Consider the following 16,764-nt stretch of genomic DNA (forward strand, 5'->3'; position numbering starts at 1 on the left):
TTTTCAACATCCTTTTAATTGATAATAATCTAACTAGGTCTACATCAATTAAGTACACTAGAACACCCGATGTTATGTGTTATTTGTGTTTGAGACAATATCTTTATTTCCAATAGGCTATAGACACCATATCGTATCAAAATCGTATACATTTTTAATCTAAACAGCACAACATGTTTGTGTTTCCCAACTATCCTTATAACATGAGTACACTAGGTTATCCGTCTCAATAAAGGATAGAATCGAAGTGCAAGGGACAAGCGAGATGGGGCGCGATCGGCCACCTCATTCTTTCTTAATTCTATCCTTCAATGGCACAGGCTACATTAATTAACTGTTATTTAAATGCTAATTAATATTAGTGATTGCGCAAAAATAATTACTAACAGTTGTTAAATTATAAAGTCCATACAAGGTGACCGCAGGAGCTTAAATTAGTATATTCATCTATAAGAGACAGAACTGCAGATAGTATTATACAAAGCTTATTAACCGAAGCTGATAAATCATTATGTACACACGTTGTTATGTTTATACATCACGGTTAGGCCGCGGAGACAACGCACTAGTAACATTAATATTTATTCGAAACAACTATTCGTAAAGAACAATGATATTTAAATGTATGTAACGATAAGCATATCAAAATAATATCAACGCATTTAAACAACAAAAAGAAACCAATTGTTTAACAATTATTTCTCATAACATAGAATAGTAATTAAAAATAAGATAAGAACCCCTACTGGCCGCTAAGCGAATAGGGCCCAACATAAGATATTAGGCTTGTAATAGCTATTGTCTTTCGCGTGGGCCGATCTCAGAGCGGCACTTCGCTAAATCCAAACTAGGTAAACTTACATAAAGTTCAATCAACTATGTGACGGACTAATGGTAAAATAATTCAAATAGAAGTTGTGAATCTGGAGGAAAATGAAGAGAGCTCTGATGAAGATCGCATGAAATCGAGATCCCTGTTAACTCGACGAAGTCTGAAATAATGGAGTTTGAGACGCGTCAACACCATTACACTATTGATTTATAGATATTCAACAGTTGCCGGCCTGTAGCCTGTGTATATGTATGACTAAATTGTTCTTAAGTTCACATACTACATATTAAACTGGACAGCGTGTTGTGTCAGTGACGTCTGCATCGGGTGAGGTGAGATTGCATAATGGAGTGTTGTTAGAGCTTAGCGCCTACTTGAAACACGCCTTATAAGAAGTTATCTAATTAAGGTCTGTGATTATTAACGACGGTTTGTATGTTCGATTTACCATTACTGCAGGACAATGATGTTATTTGTCTTTTATGAAGACTGAAAGCTTTATTATTATGGTAATGAATGATCGATCGAAAATATAAACCGGACGTAAGTAATTGACGTTGGAGCACACGGTGAAATACCATAACTTTTATATTATCTGTTATAACTTAATCACAAGCCACTCTTTTGATTTACCACCCGCTAGGAGGAACTATATTTAATTTGGACTTAATTTTCTATAAAAAGAACCTAAAAATCTTCAAATATGAAGTAACAATTCAAATCGCCTATATAAAATGCTATAAATTTGTAAAAATTTATAAAATTGTTATTTACAAAACTGCTTGGCATCCCTCTTTTGAAAACTACCTGTTGTCTTTACGATTCTTATCACCTATTTATACCTATCTATGCCTTACCTGTACAGGTGCCGCGATAATATGCGCATATGCCTGGACGGCTGTCACCATTTTTGTATAACCTATGACCTATGCCTAGTCTACACCTAACTACAGTCACAACCTTCGCGCCTCATTAACCATTACTTAAATCACCAAATCCATTGCAATAAATAAAATACTTAAATTTTTATTGTAACATTCAAATTTGAAATTTCCAAACAGTTAAAACACACTAACATTAAATTTTGTTTTTAAAAAATATTTCTCGTGACTTACTAATACACTTATAGGAAATAAATAATGACATTCGATGTATGCGTAGGAATAATTATATAGTTCATACCACTAGCAAATACGTTCGGTCTGTACGGGTGTCAAATACCCTCCAGTCCTTATATATAAAACAAAACAATAAATTCCTTGCAACTCCATGCTTTTTTGTTCGCCAACGCTTTACAACTCTATGTTGACAGAAACAGGAGTTGGGCAGAAGCCAACGAGTTATTTTTAACGCAAGTTCAAGATGGCATACCTATATTATTAGTTTATTAGGCCCTCTTTATTCAGAAAATACTCCATTGACCATCTGAGGTGTTTGAAAATTACACAGGACAAATTTCAGTTCAATTCAACAATAGATTGGTCAGGAGGATTTAGTATAATACTAAATAAGAATATTCTAATATATAACACTATTACAATAATTAAACTCCTACAACTACACATTAATTCGGCACAACACTTAACATCGCTTGCCCCAAAGTTCACAGACACGCGGACGCGGGCCGGCGGAGACTGAACTATCTAATTATAACATTGGCAAGAGTGACAGGAGTTCGTCACTGGCAATAACGTTCAGCGTATCTTACAAAATGTTTCAACACGTATCATTTTAAAAAGTTCATCAAGTCAAAGCTCGAAGAAATTTATTATTATCGTGAATTTCCATTGTTGCCAATTCCGGGTTTTTTCCGGAATGACCAAATTAGTTCGTTGTCTATGAACGAGTCGTTTTCTCGTATACATGTTAATAAATCCGGTTTTTGTCCAATTAGTGGCATCCGCTTTAGATATCATAGTATCTCATGGTGTCGACGTTCGGGAACGCCATTGCCGGGTGAAGGGCTGGGCAGATGAAGAAGCGCCATATCAGTGCAGTTATCCGGTTGAACTTTAAGCCCTTCCCGGAAGGCCTGTGTCATTCGCCCCTATTAGGCGGGAACATGCTCAGGGGCACTCCTTTTCCCTTCTTCGGCTGCGAGATAATCACTCCGTCCTCCGTGATGATGCTGTCCTTCTTCACCGGAAAGTCCTTGGACGTGCCCGGAACAGGGGACTCGACCTTTTCCTCCTTCTTGGGCGATTTATCTTTCTTCTTTTCTTTTTTCTCTTTCTTTTCCTTCTTGTCCTTTTTGTCTTTCTTGGCTTTCTTATCGTCCTTGTTTCCGTTGACTTCTGGAGCTTTGACGGGTTGCGTGGTGACGACTAGGTTTCCTTGGGTGCCTAGGGTACCTGGCATGTCTAGCCTGGTGCGGTGCCCGGCGTAGGTCGCCTCGCTCGGGGGTGGGGCCTTGAGGTAGTTCCGTATAGCCTCGATCTTTGAATGAATCCTGAATTGGAGCCGGGACTCGAGGGAGTAACCCGATTTCTTCCTGTAAAGTAATACAAGCGTGATTAGATTGGCACAAAATTAAGACCTTATCTTATGATTTAATTGAACGAGTGATTTTAAATGAATTATCATAATTATATTACGTCGTTATCGCGCCAGGAACCATTTAGATTAAATTGCATACATTTTACTCTTGATAAAAAATTGCTTGTTTAACTTTTATTACTGTTAGTTTGATATATCATTTTTTATTTATATGTATATGGTGTACACTAATAATCTTTTTCCTTTCTTTTCTTGTGCCAATGGTTGTGTAATTAACCTACATATACTATACCTTTGCGTCCATTTTTCAAGGAAGATCAATGCGTGTGTACACAATTGAGTACATTTCGATACTGGTTAGAATTTAATTCACGTTTGCAATCGTTATCATACTAATTAGTTTTTCCTAATATACTTCTTTAGGGAGCTGGTACATTTAAAAAATAGAAAGTCCATTGAATATTACTATTTTACTACTTTTTACAAGCGTCATCAAACGTCTTCAAAAAGGAAGTTCTATGTCATTCGGCAAAGCTGTAGCTTTAAAAATTATTTTAATTCAATTGCATCATAGCAAAGAACTAAAATATCATAAATTTTCCCTCGTTTATTCTCGCAGTATGGTTATAGATACTTCGCGGACCCGGAAACACCAGTACTGCTCTATCCTCAGACCTACTGAATGTAACAAATATAAAGATCATAAAATCGGTTACCACATTTCCGAGGATTACGTTCATTAACACTGAGAATTTTGATATTCCAATATTTTATGGTTAGTTTTATTATAAGAGGTCACCTAGCGTCGTTGAGTATCTTCATGGCGAGGTGGTGGTCCCCGAGCTTGTGGTGGCACATGGCCACTTCTACAAGCGTGTACGGAACCAGGAACGTGTTCTCCTTAATTTCTTCCTTGTGCCTGTGGGAGGGTTTCTTGTTGTATAAAGTAGGTAATGTAAGGTACTTGTTGTAGGATGTTCGGGAGAATTCGAATTTAAATAACTGAAATAGAGGAGATTCCGTGAAAATCTACGAAAGAGTTATTTATGTAATTGACTGAGATAAAACTAGTTTACTGCTCGCGGCTCCGCTCGCGTATTCAAAGAAAATTCCCACGGGAATGGGCTGATTTAACCGCATTAAAATGTAGTAGTAGGTAGGTTTTGCGTTTATGAATAACCATTTTCTTAAATATTACCGATTTTAAGTTTGCTTCTACCAAGAAGAGTGGACAAAAAACTCAATAGTTACTCGTTTAAAACATCTTTGTTCATATAGATAGTACAATATAATAATTAAACAAAATTAATATCATTTGGCCATTTAAGACCTGTATAACTCCCTGTTCAGAATTAGTTTGGATGTATATAGATAGGGATAATTACACATTGATATACCTTAAGATAAGTTCTAAGTATTTGAGCGCAAGTCTCGGATAGTTCATAGCGGAGAGTAGGGACCCCCGCAGGTGTCGGATGAGGGCCAGGTCGTCGGCGTCGAAGGGTCGCGGCATGTTCTTATCCTTGGTCTCTTCTAGTTCTTTGAGGTTCGCCTCTATGGCTTTTAGTTCTTCTAGCCCGGCTTCTATTGTGGCGTACATTTCTTCAATTTGCTGGGAGAGGCATATTTGGGTGTTATTGGGTTGGTTGGATATTGAGTACTGTTGTGGGGACAATATTAAAGTGATGGTGGCTGCGGTCAGGCGTCGCCACGGAACGGCGACAGGCGCAGGTTCGAATCCCGGCTCATGATCGATTTTTTTTCTATTTCTCAAAGTTTTTCAAAAGCTATATTCAGTTGGACTATGCCGTTCATCACCTTCATATAGAATTACGGGTGCTAATATTTTAAGGTGATTTTAGAAATAAAACAATTTATTTATATCTTTATTATCATGCATTCAGGTATTTTTAAATAGTTTATACAGTTTAATCGTGTTCAATATGCAAATTACATCAAGTAAATGTGTAAAAAACATGATAAAATGTTCTCGAGATGAGAGAACCAGCCTAAAAGCCTCAATTAGTGATTTCTTAGAAACCAGTTTCATATTTTTTATGTACATCGAACTGTTGTATAAAAAGAACTTCTTATTTTAAATACCGAATACGATAGTATTTTCATTATCTTGTTTGCAACTCAGTGACTTAGCTATAGATAGATATATATGCATGGAAGAATAAGAAAAGCTGCAAATCATGTGCTAAACAAGATTAATCCTTTTACTGTCAATTGTGTTTTTTATTTCAGCTCGTTATGTCAGCATCAATAATGTACCAAAGAATAAAACATTATGAAATTAATGTGTTGCTTGAATAATAATTCGACATTAAATCTGAATGTTTGACCATAATTAATATTCCCCTGAGAACCTCCTCCCCCCTCAACTACCCCCCATATATCTCACCCCCCGCTCACCTTCAGCATCTGGTCAGCAAGATCCTTGTTGTTTGCAATCGATGGATACATGTTCCAGATGCAAAGAAGCTCAACTGCTGGCAGAACGAGTCGGCCGCGCGCCTTGAACCTTTCGCATCGTTTCAGTGCAAATTTCTCCATTGGTAGTGAACGTCCGAGGATACGTTGACGGTAGTTGTTAACCGCCCTGAGATTTACGGTCAAATTAGTATAAGACTTTGGGAAAATATGTTGAGGGGTAATAGGGAAGGCACGGTCAGGTGACGTTAATGCGACGTGTATTGTGATCAACCTTTGTAAAATGAGCAGTATGAGAGATATAACATTGCATTTTTTAAATGTTAGGCCGTATCGACTTCTTACAGAACCCATTTGTTTGCTTATCTTACAACAGTTATTAATTAACATATTAATATACTTGCTATTTAGAATTAGAAATCAATATAAAACCCTACAAGTTTTACTCGTTGACTTCCAGGCTCGAACAGAATCGCAACGGACCGGTTTTAAAAGGATGTCATGCTTCCATGGTAGATATTTCAAAGGCTAAACTACCTATTTAACTAACCCACTCCCAATATTCTTTCTCCCGATATGTTATTTTGGATAACCATGTATTCGCAGATGTATTAATAACGGCTACGTTTATTAGTTTATGACCGCTTCTTTGGCATAGCGGTTGACAACCGAGTGCTGCTAAGGTTCGATTCCTGGTGGAAACTGACAACACAAAATGTTCTGGACTAACATGACAAGACAATTATAACCTTATTGTTCATAAATCGATCAGTAAAATGCACGAGGCAGTTGCCTCCCCCGAAGACTTGATGTCTTCTTAGTATGTCTATACATTACATGGTCGTATGTCTATGTTACACGTGTGTTTGTGCGTAATATTAATTTTCACTTATACTCACTCTATGAGTCCATCAACCCAGCTTTGCTCTGGGATGGGCTCGTTAATGTGCAGGGCAGTCGCCATGCAAGTGTACGCGTATACGGTACGGGACCACATGCTCTGTTCTAAGAGCTTTGCCGCGAATTCCGAGGACTGTTTCCAGTTGCCCATCATCCTGTGTTGACAGGAAACATATTTATATTCAGAGGACTAAGGAATTATGTATTTAACAGAAAAATTAGAGTAACATAATCGGGCAACTCAGCCGGTGGTTCGCCTGATAATACACGATCACCACCGCCACCACAATGTTCATGGGCGAATGCGCTACCCGTTTCTAAGGGTAAGGGAGGGTAAGGGAAGGGATCGCCTCGATATGATAGAATAATTAGTAATCAAGTAATCTTCGCTAAAGTTGTATGCAAAATAAAAAGTATGTATCTAATATTAAATGAACACAATAGCTTTTATTTACAAGTTGGAGAATAGTATAGAAAAAAAATTCTTGTCTTTCCATTTGACTAAAGAATTGTCCCATACATTACCAGAATCTCAGAAAACCAGATAATTAGGTACACAATGAGGTGAAATGATGATGCAGAAAATTGTATACTAAGTCGAATGATTTTCATAATGATATAAGAGTATGAAGACATGTTGATACAAACATGGCAATGATACAGATATGAATGATATTGGATATTTTGTACGAACAATTGGTGAAATAGTTATGTTCATAAAGCTAAATGTTGTGGTTGCCGGTTGCCTGAGCGTTAGTTACGATTTAAATCCTTCAATTAGTCATGGCATGTCGATAAACAGGACTTGTAATTTTGTGTGATATTTGTGTTTATACTTTATTCATATCGCCGAGTACTTAAACGTAATTAATTTTTTTTGCTTTTTAAAACATGGCAGATCTTACCTACATGCCAAATGTCGTTTGACGGTTACAGTTACATAATAATTTATAATTCACTAGCAAACCCGGCGAACTCCGTTTCGCCACCAGGCGGTTGTATGTGAAAAATGACTTTCCCGCTTTTCTGCAGAATTTTTTCCTGAATTTTCTTTGCCATAAACCTCACGGCGCCCGAGACCTTTCCAACGAATGCAAAACCGTGGAAATCGGTTCGTGCGTTCTGGAGTTATAGCGTCAGAAAGGAAAACCCGACTTATTTTTATATAGTAGATTATAATTTTAAAGGTTTTCGCTAGAAGCAATCTTTAATTAAACGAGGTTAAGAAATAGTAAATTTTTTGGTTTTAATATTAAAATGTATTTACTTGGAACATCGCGACGGTGGCCGAGCAGCTAAGAGCTTGAACTAAAAAAACTTACGTCTGAAGGTTGCGGGTTCGAAACCGCGCGAGCGTGAAATATTAATGTATATATTATACTTTATGGACATTGCTACTGTTTGGGGAGATGAAAGAAAATATTAACAATATCAATATTACTTAACAAAACTATTCTCATAATGATTACGTGTATTTAATTTGTGTAGTATGTATAAACCCATGAATTCGTGTTTTTAATTTACTAGTACTTTTTTTATAGATTTTTTTGTATCCATTGTTAAAATAATATTGACAATATTCACACAAAAGTAACATTTGGCACTTTATTAGTATTTGGGCGGATGTTTTTAATAAACATGATTTGTTCGTACAGAATTCAGTTCCTTGATTGGATATTTATTTACATTTAATGGTAAACAAGTTGTCAATTTGTCCAGCGCGGTAAAGGATGCTGTTACTGACATCTCTTTTATCTTGCATTTAACAGCTTTTTTGTGCTTTTGCATTCATGTCGTGATAACGATTTGTTAAAGAACTGATAACATTTTTTATGTTTTTATAATTACCATGTTGAATTTAAATGTTTAAATATTACACACATTGCATTTTTTGCTTTTATTTGTATTAATTGTGTTAATGATAAGTGTAAATGAGACAGTATTCGTTTCATGCGAATGTGTATGTGAGGTAAAATGACATATTTATGGACGGCGCTATTTAGAGTGAAACATGATTTATAACAATGGTAATGTACTCTCCCCCACAAGGGGGACATGCGATGTGTCATGGCGGAAGGGGAACGTGTGTCCGTATGTTTCTCTGTTGGTATGGAATCACACAGGTGGTTCTAAATGTGAAAATGTTCTATGACAATAACTGTAAAATTTTTGTACATAACATAAAGTTTATACGGGGACATACACATTACCGTCATGCAAGTGGTTATAAAATTTAAAATGATAACAATACTCAAACATCTACCAAGTAACCTTTTTTCTCCCCAGTGGGGACAAACATACACAAGATGCTTAACGTAAAACATAATGATGACAATAATAATATAAAATATATTGTACCCTCAAGGGGGACATATAAACCCCCCACCCAGCTAGGTAAATGTACTTACGCGTGCGCCCACATGCTTTCCCAATAAGCAAGGTGGACGAGTTGGGGCCAAAGGCCGCTAGTACTTGAGGCCCTTTCGTAAGTTAAAACAGCTTTTTCCGGTTGCCCCAAGAGCAGTTCCATTCTGCCCTTGAACATGAGGAACCAGGCACTGTCCGGGTATTTCTGGGGAAAGTTTTCCGTATTTGGATGTTGGTTTTTGGTAAATTGTCGCCGTGTGGCAACACTGCTAATGTCACGTGATGAAACAAGATGTCGTAATCAGACAAATTAAATTTTGATGAGGATCTTAAAGGTATGTCTAAAATGGTATTCATTATAGAAATAAAAATCTCGTTTGTTTTTTTTTCTGTATATTTAAAAATTTAATATCTAGTATTTCAATTCTTCTATTTCTTACATAAAAAAACAAATACAGACGGAGCGCACGGAACTCGGGAGCGTCGCTACCTGTGGTACCTGTGTTGTGGGCGTGACAACAAGCCTCTGCTTTCTATCTACACTACAATAATATACAAATTGACATAGCCCTCTTATTTTTATTTTTAGTCACCTAATAAATCAATAAAAAAATTACAAAAAAATTCGAAAGAGTGCGGCCGGAGTCGTCGAAAAGGATAACAACTTGACCTGATCTTCCTATAAACACCACATGCTAACCATTCTACTTCTGTTCCTAAAGGAATATTGTAACTAACCTGTAGGTTTTCGTTAATGAGTTTCTCCGCGAGCTCAAAGTTGGGCGGAATGGCTGCGAACTGGCCAATGACCAGGTTATGCACCAGTAGGGTCATGGAGCACAGCACGGAGCGGAGGCCCGGCGACCTGGCGCCCACCAGCAGCTCCGTGAGACCGTACTCCTGGTAATGGGAATGATGCTTATTTAACAAAACTATGAGCTAAAGGTATAATATAGATATATGAGCCGAGGGTTATTTTTGAATGACCTTTTGGATAATTTGAGAAAAGATTACCAGTGTATACGTTACCTACAAAGACAATACGTATAATTACAAAATCTTATTATTCGTGTATTACATGGATGGATCAGCCTTTTCGATTCTTTTTTTGGACAAACATTTAAAGACCAATTAGAAGTGTATATACTAACATCACTGATAATCCAATTGATTTCAGAAATATGTCATATCTGTAATTTTATCTGTCAGACAAGCTCAACAGAACATATCCAGAAGCTGTGATAGAACTATTGTATTATAATGTTGAAATTATTTCTATACTATAAGAATAACATAAGCTAATAACATAAGCTAATAACATAAGCTAATTTGCTTTCAGGCCCTTATTTCGGCAAACACATATTACTTTAGCGAATTCCACTTTTCTTCTTTTTTAATATTGAATTACATTATGAGACCTCACAAACTTCTCCTCGAATATTATGGGATGCCATATTACTGCAACCAAGTTTCTGCAGAGTTTATAACTCTAAGGAGAACCTAGATTTTTAGGTTTTATGTTTCAAAGCTAACGTAGATTTTTTAGATCTACTGATGATCTGATAATGATGAATTTTATAGAGAACCGCCATTCATTTTCATATTTTTAAACTTGATTTAAATTAAATGACAGGAAAAAAATCACTTTACATAATACCTCGTTTTTTTATAAGTAGCTTAACTTTTCGTACTAATTTATATTTTTATTTCTACTTTGGTCTGAAATAAAAATGTCTTCCAAAATGATGTATATGTGATTGAAGACATATCAAGTGCGAGTCTCGTTACGCTAAGGTTTGGGTTTTATAAAGATTTTCTTTTCGAGTATGTGAGAGTCGAGCACGCTTCGGCACGAACTGGGTCAGCTCGCACCGGGGAAGTACGTAAGTAAGTAATGGAAGCATGCTACTGTTTTTCGTTCGGGGAGTGGGCGAGCCGGAAGCCCATTTCCTTTACCTTACCATTCCTCTTTTCAATCGCTAGTCCTTATCTATATCCTCTTAAAAACGGGCGATTCATGGGCGGTGGTGATCGGCGAACCACCAGCTCCATTGCCTGCTACAATATAAAAAAATTACTAAATCCAACCTTATCCCCTGAGAAGCCCACGAACTCTAGTACGGTGATGATCTTGGGCGGCAGCAGGGATATCATCACGTTGAAGGTGGCCACGCCCATGCGCACTCCACTCTCGAAGTGCGTACGAGATGTCTCATCCTCCCACAACTTTTTGTCCAGTATCTTGACACAGTCCCTGGGACATTTCATTTGTTATCATATTGGTTGTTATAATATCTACTGTACCATATTGAAATAAATTATAGCACTGAAATTTTTGTTAATCGCTTATTAGCGAGCCATCCCTTGTAGAAATTATGGGCTGGCGATAGAGAAGACATGGCTCTCGAAGCCACATAAGAATAAAATATGTCTATAATAAACTGGTGGTGTCATTTAGAAGTAAAAACTGAATCGTGACTTCAACTGTTCGTGGACATCGAGAGTTCTGTTATTCATTACTTACTTGTAAGAGTCGTGACTGTTTTTGATTTTGAGGGTGGCTTTGATGAGGCCAGTGAGGTCCTCCCCCTCGAGCGCGACGAGGCACGCGTGCACCAGCAGCGCCTCCGCGTTTATCAGCTCCGCGTGAGCCTCCAGCTCCGAGAACGCGGCGAAGTTTGGCTGGTATAGACGAGATTCTTATTATTATTTGTCAGTCAAAAAAACTATTTTAAAGAGTAAATCGTCTAAGAAATTGTAAAAGACTTATGCTAATCCCAAAGCCGATATGCATCGTATAGCACTAATTTAAAATTTACTCGTAGAGCAAACAAATTGTAAAGAAATTTAACGCACTTAAAATAATTTATTGTATTATTATTATATCCAAAATTAATTCAGGATGCCATAAAAGTGGAATAATCGCAACAAAATCGATGCAAGAATGTAATTTGATTGGACATAAACCGAGACTGCCTTAAATAACTTGCTGCGATCAGGTTTACGCTCAAATTCCTATAAAGATGCTTGTCTTTGAAAGACGAGTAGTCTTCTAATGGAATTCGAAATGCTTGGAATATCCGATTTGGTTCGATGAAAATTTCTTTATTGTATTTCTTTTATAAAATTTTTCTTCTTATGTAAAAAGGGACAGATTTTTTAGTAACAGGCAGAAAAACGGACACCATAGAGTGGTCAACTCTTTTAATGGTTAACTTTTTAAATTGAAAACATTACTAAACACCCAAAAATAAATCTATTACCGATTCTTTTGCCACAATTAACCATGTTCTCCCTAAAAATTCTCATTACGTCTAAAACTCGTGACCCTTATCCCTTGAAGTTACCTTCTTCACGATGCTCCCCAGAGATTCCACGAAGGTGTAGGACTTGCGCAGGCGGTTGCACAGTGAGATTGTGTCCTTGACCGCGCCGAGCGCTTTCTGGATCTGCTGCGGGTCCATCGTCAGCATCGCCGGGATGAACTCGAAGATGGCTGCGCCGTGACAATGGTAGAGGGACTTCTCTTTCCTGTCGTGACATATCAGTGAAGATGTATTTCTGAGTTAAACCTGGGAGATCAAGCTTTAAGGGACTGGGATACTTATCCCTATAAGAGAGACTTTAGACTGTGTTTACTGTAGCGACAGGACATTGACCATGAATGTTCTCGTAGGTATCCTTCTGATACGCCGTTTTTTTTGTATATTGTAGGAACGTATATGCATTAAAAAGGCAGTTATTCCTTTATGTGAGAGCGACAGGATTGAGTGAGCTTATGTAGCCAAAAAATCTTTTCGAGCTTGTATAGTCAAACAATCGAAGTGTGATAATGAAAATATTGTGATAAATATTATTCATCCATTTGCCTTGTAAGCCGCACACATAAAATAGAATACCGTATCTTCATGGGTTTCAAAATATCCCTTGTAGTTTGGCCGCCAAGAACTTTTCTAATTTTTATTACATCATGCAACTAATAAGACGAATGGCAGGTTAGTATGAGCTAACTTGGGTGATAGGATGCTTTTTATTTCGATTAAATGCTCCCCTGGGATAAACCGGGCGGAGCCGGGACGAGTGTCTAGTAATTCAATACTTCATGCAACATAGTTTTTAGAAATTCACCCACACATTATTTGAAAATAAACTACCGCTGCACATACATATCTACTCACCATGGTTTCATCACGTCCGCGGCACCTTTCACATTATTGGAGAAGAATTTTTCAATTGCGAGCTCGCAATCTTCTAGGGACTTATTCAAGTCCATCCTACGAAAATAAATGTGGATTATACTGATTATGTTAAAAATAAATTCGAATAATTATTATATTAGCTGATTCAATAGAATACGCACTGCTAATTACTATATTAAGATAAATTATAATTTGTAACAATCCTGTATCATATGCGCAGGCGCTTTAATTCAATCTTTTGATTAACGATTTATGTTTTTAACTATAATTCATAAAATAGTAACTTAAAAATAAACTTACGTTGGCTCCAATGCATCTTGAAATTCCTCCTGCACAAACAAAAGTTGCATAAATTATATTAACATAATAATAATTTATAGTAAGTGTCTAAAATATATTACAAATTTTTTATCAGTGTTTTTATTGAATTAAACAGATTGTAAAAAACATATTTTAAATAAAATCTGATGTAAATAAAAAGAAACATATACTGCTTTATGTATATGTATTATAATGATGAGTAAAAAAAATCCCACCCGCCTGTAGCATTTATAAGGAGAAACCTTGTGTGTAATTGATATTCAACAATATATTTTCATTCTTACATAAGAATGAAAATATATTGTTGATTATGTATTTAGTGTCTGTACTGTTATATATTACAATTTGATATCGCCCGCAAGAAAAAAAAGAATCTCAACTCACAATATCATCGAAATCAGCCGAGTCGGAGCGCGCAAGCGGTGCCTGAGGGAGGGCCGGCGACAGGGGCCCCTCCTGGAGCGCCATGGCTTGGCGCTGTTGACATCAAAGCGAGTATTAAAACAACGAAAAGCACACAAAAATATAATACAAATATAACTTCAACACACTGATCCCTCAATAAATTATTGTATGATTTTATATCGCGATGGCTCAGATGTATTAATATTGTGTCTCAATGTTCAGAAGTCATGTGCTATTTTATTAAATCTTTTTTATAAAACAGCAACATTTAGAATAAAAAAGACAATATTATTTAAAAAATAACAGTCAACCTTCGAATTTTTTTATTGCACTATAACGTAAAAAGACCTAAATTAAAAATGCGACCAATTTTTGAGCATTTAATTTCATGTTATTATTTCTCTTTATATGTACATACTTAAAACATTTAAATATGTAGAAACCGAAACGTCTTAGTCTAAATCTAAACTAAATGCAATGAACTTATAATATCTTAAAAGAATACACATACGGTGGGAATTAAGTAGGAAGAGAAAGTTCCGTCGTCTTAAAAGAACCAGTGCCTTTCCTTCCTTCTAACATAGGTCGATCTTACAATATAACAATCTCAAATTAAAATCATTTGAAACTACAGAGTAAAACAGTTAGTAATAAGATATTCAAATTTTATTCTGCATATATTTACGACTTATATGAACTGATTAATTAGGTGCGCAACGGAAGCCGTACTAAAACTACTTTTACATTCACTTATTTGTTTATTTATATAATTTATGGAACACCAACAACAAATAAATATCACATTTAAACTAAAGACATTATCATAAATCAATTTTATATATTTACTAATTATAGGTGTACGCAACTTTCGCAATAATACAACCTATAAAATAAGGTCACATGAAAAAATATTGACTTGGCGTGAATATATTGAAATGAATATTATAGATTTGCCTGGGATCAGAGCTTTGGAAAGGTTATTTTGCGCGATAAATGTGCTTTGATGAGCATCATCATCAGCCCTTATATGTTCCCACTGTTGGGACACAGGCCTCCTATGAGGGTTCAGGCCATAATCCACCACGCTGGCCAAGTGCGGGTTGGCAGATGTCACATATCGTCGAACATTTGATTCTTGGACATGCCGCTTTCCTCACGATGTTTTCCTTCGCCGTTTTAAGCAGTGGTGGTGTTATCTACATGCGCAGATAAATTGAAAAATCAATTATTTCCTGCAGCTCGTCCGGTCTCGAACCCCGAAATATAGATTTTTGAAGTCCGAGGTTCTCACCACTGAGCCACCACTGCTTATATGTGCTTTGATAACTACGAGAAAAACTTACTTAAACTACCAACACGTACTTATTATCCTTTTCTAAATTTAAATATTTATTCTTTGAAAACACAACATCCATTCATTGTTAGGCTAAGGCCCCATTGCATTCGTTCCCGCAAGCGGTGAACGGTTAAACAGCAAAACCCGAGATGCACAGGTTTAGCTGAGATGCACAGGCAATGCTGTTTTATATAAATATATTTTCGGTGCGAATTCATGGTGTTTTTTTTTGTAAAATTCCGTGTTTTTTTAAAGTCCGTCGCGGATAAAACCGCAATTGGGCCGCTTGCATTCGTTAGCTTAAATCGCAAAATCACGCGGTCAAAAACCGCGTCTGTCTACCGTAGTGCGGCCAAGCCTAGGCCGCACATCTCTGGAAACATCGAATCGATTATATTCATTCATTCATAAATACATAGATTAATATGTCTCTCGATCATGATAAAGATCGCTGCTTCCATAAAATTAGAGTTTAAAACGAACCAAAATTCGCATACAAATCCTTACTAGATATTATTATAAACGCGAAAATGTGTTTGTTTGTGTCTGTGTCTTTTACACAAATGAGCGATTATATGATATGGCTTATGTGTCTGAAGATAGTAAGGGGGCTATAGGCTATTTTTAACAGCTATAGTTTTATATATTGAAACATCTTCTCCTGGAAATTTCCCTTGACCGCATCAGTGAGGCCGCCAGCGGAAGTTTTTTAATAAAATAAGCATAATATAAAAAATATAATCAGTACTCTCATCAAGCCGCTAAAAGCAGGATTGGCCGGATGTAGCTCGTTTGGGGTTGACCCCAACCTAGGAACCCTATGCTGATACATTTATTTCGATACTAATAATAATTGAATGCTATCCCATGTCGAGCCCCACATTTATCCCATAACAGTCACAGCTGCATTAAACGTTCTTATGCATTATAATTTAACTTACAACTTTCGTTTGACGAATGCTTTATGTTAGTTAAAATTGGCTGAAATGTAAAAAAAAATCAATAAATGCATTACACGTTAGCGTGTTATTTTGAGAAAAGAAACTGCTAAGGAAGCACCTCAAATACATATAAACATGCGTATGAGAATCTAATTTTCATAGTGTGGATTATAGATTAAACTAAATTCTATTATAGTAAATGGATGAGAGACCGTTAGTTGTAGGGCTTCCAAAGTATAATCCTGGGGAAGGTCCCGGACATAACTCTGTTGCACTTATGCAATTTAGTGTATTGAAGTTTAAGCAGAAACAACAAAGAGTATAATTATTGCATTATAATAATTTTACTTGAAAATGTCATCGAGTTTATTACAATTCAAATAATTTTTATACTTCAATTTAATCGTGAAAAATGAATAAAATGTATTTTATAGTCAATAAATACACACTGATATAGAAAGAGAAAAGATATTTTTGTTTGTTTGTAATTAATAAGTTCTAATACTAATAAAGCTAAATGATTGTTGAGTG

The 16,764-nt window shown here is 36.2% G+C and overlaps 1 protein-coding gene across 2 annotated transcripts in view; it reads right to left on the reverse strand.

Moving 5' to 3' along the window:
- The window catches only part of LOC119835891 (tetratricopeptide repeat protein 39B-like), a 40,171-nt gene continuing 23,407 nt past the window's right edge, over positions 1-16,764 (reverse strand). For both annotated transcript variants that reach the window (XM_038360991.1, XM_038360990.1), the window contains exons 2-14: positions 13,936-14,028; positions 13,531-13,559; positions 13,210-13,305; positions 12,379-12,562; positions 11,556-11,713; positions 11,120-11,285; positions 9,770-9,931; positions 9,073-9,236; positions 6,664-6,819; positions 5,747-5,933; positions 4,726-4,940; positions 4,128-4,247; positions 1-3,323 (exon numbers count right to left, since the gene is read on the reverse strand). In XM_038360991.1, coding sequence (XP_038216919.1) covers positions 2,870-3,323; positions 4,128-4,247; positions 4,726-4,940; positions 5,747-5,933; positions 6,664-6,819; positions 9,073-9,236; positions 9,770-9,931; positions 11,120-11,285; positions 11,556-11,713; positions 12,379-12,562; positions 13,210-13,305; positions 13,531-13,559; positions 13,936-14,019 — 2,175 coding nt within the window. In that variant the 5' untranslated portion in view covers positions 14,020-14,028 and the 3' untranslated portion in view covers positions 1-2,869. The remainder of the gene's footprint in view (positions 3,324-4,127; positions 4,248-4,725; positions 4,941-5,746; positions 5,934-6,663; positions 6,820-9,072; positions 9,237-9,769; positions 9,932-11,119; positions 11,286-11,555; positions 11,714-12,378; positions 12,563-13,209; positions 13,306-13,530; positions 13,560-13,935; positions 14,029-16,764) is intronic.

This window comes from Zerene cesonia, chromosome Z (assembly GCF_012273895.1).
Source record: "Zerene cesonia ecotype Mississippi chromosome Z, Zerene_cesonia_1.1, whole genome shotgun sequence".
In the NCBI taxonomy this organism is placed as follows: Eukaryota; Metazoa; Arthropoda; class Insecta; order Lepidoptera; family Pieridae; genus Zerene; species Zerene cesonia.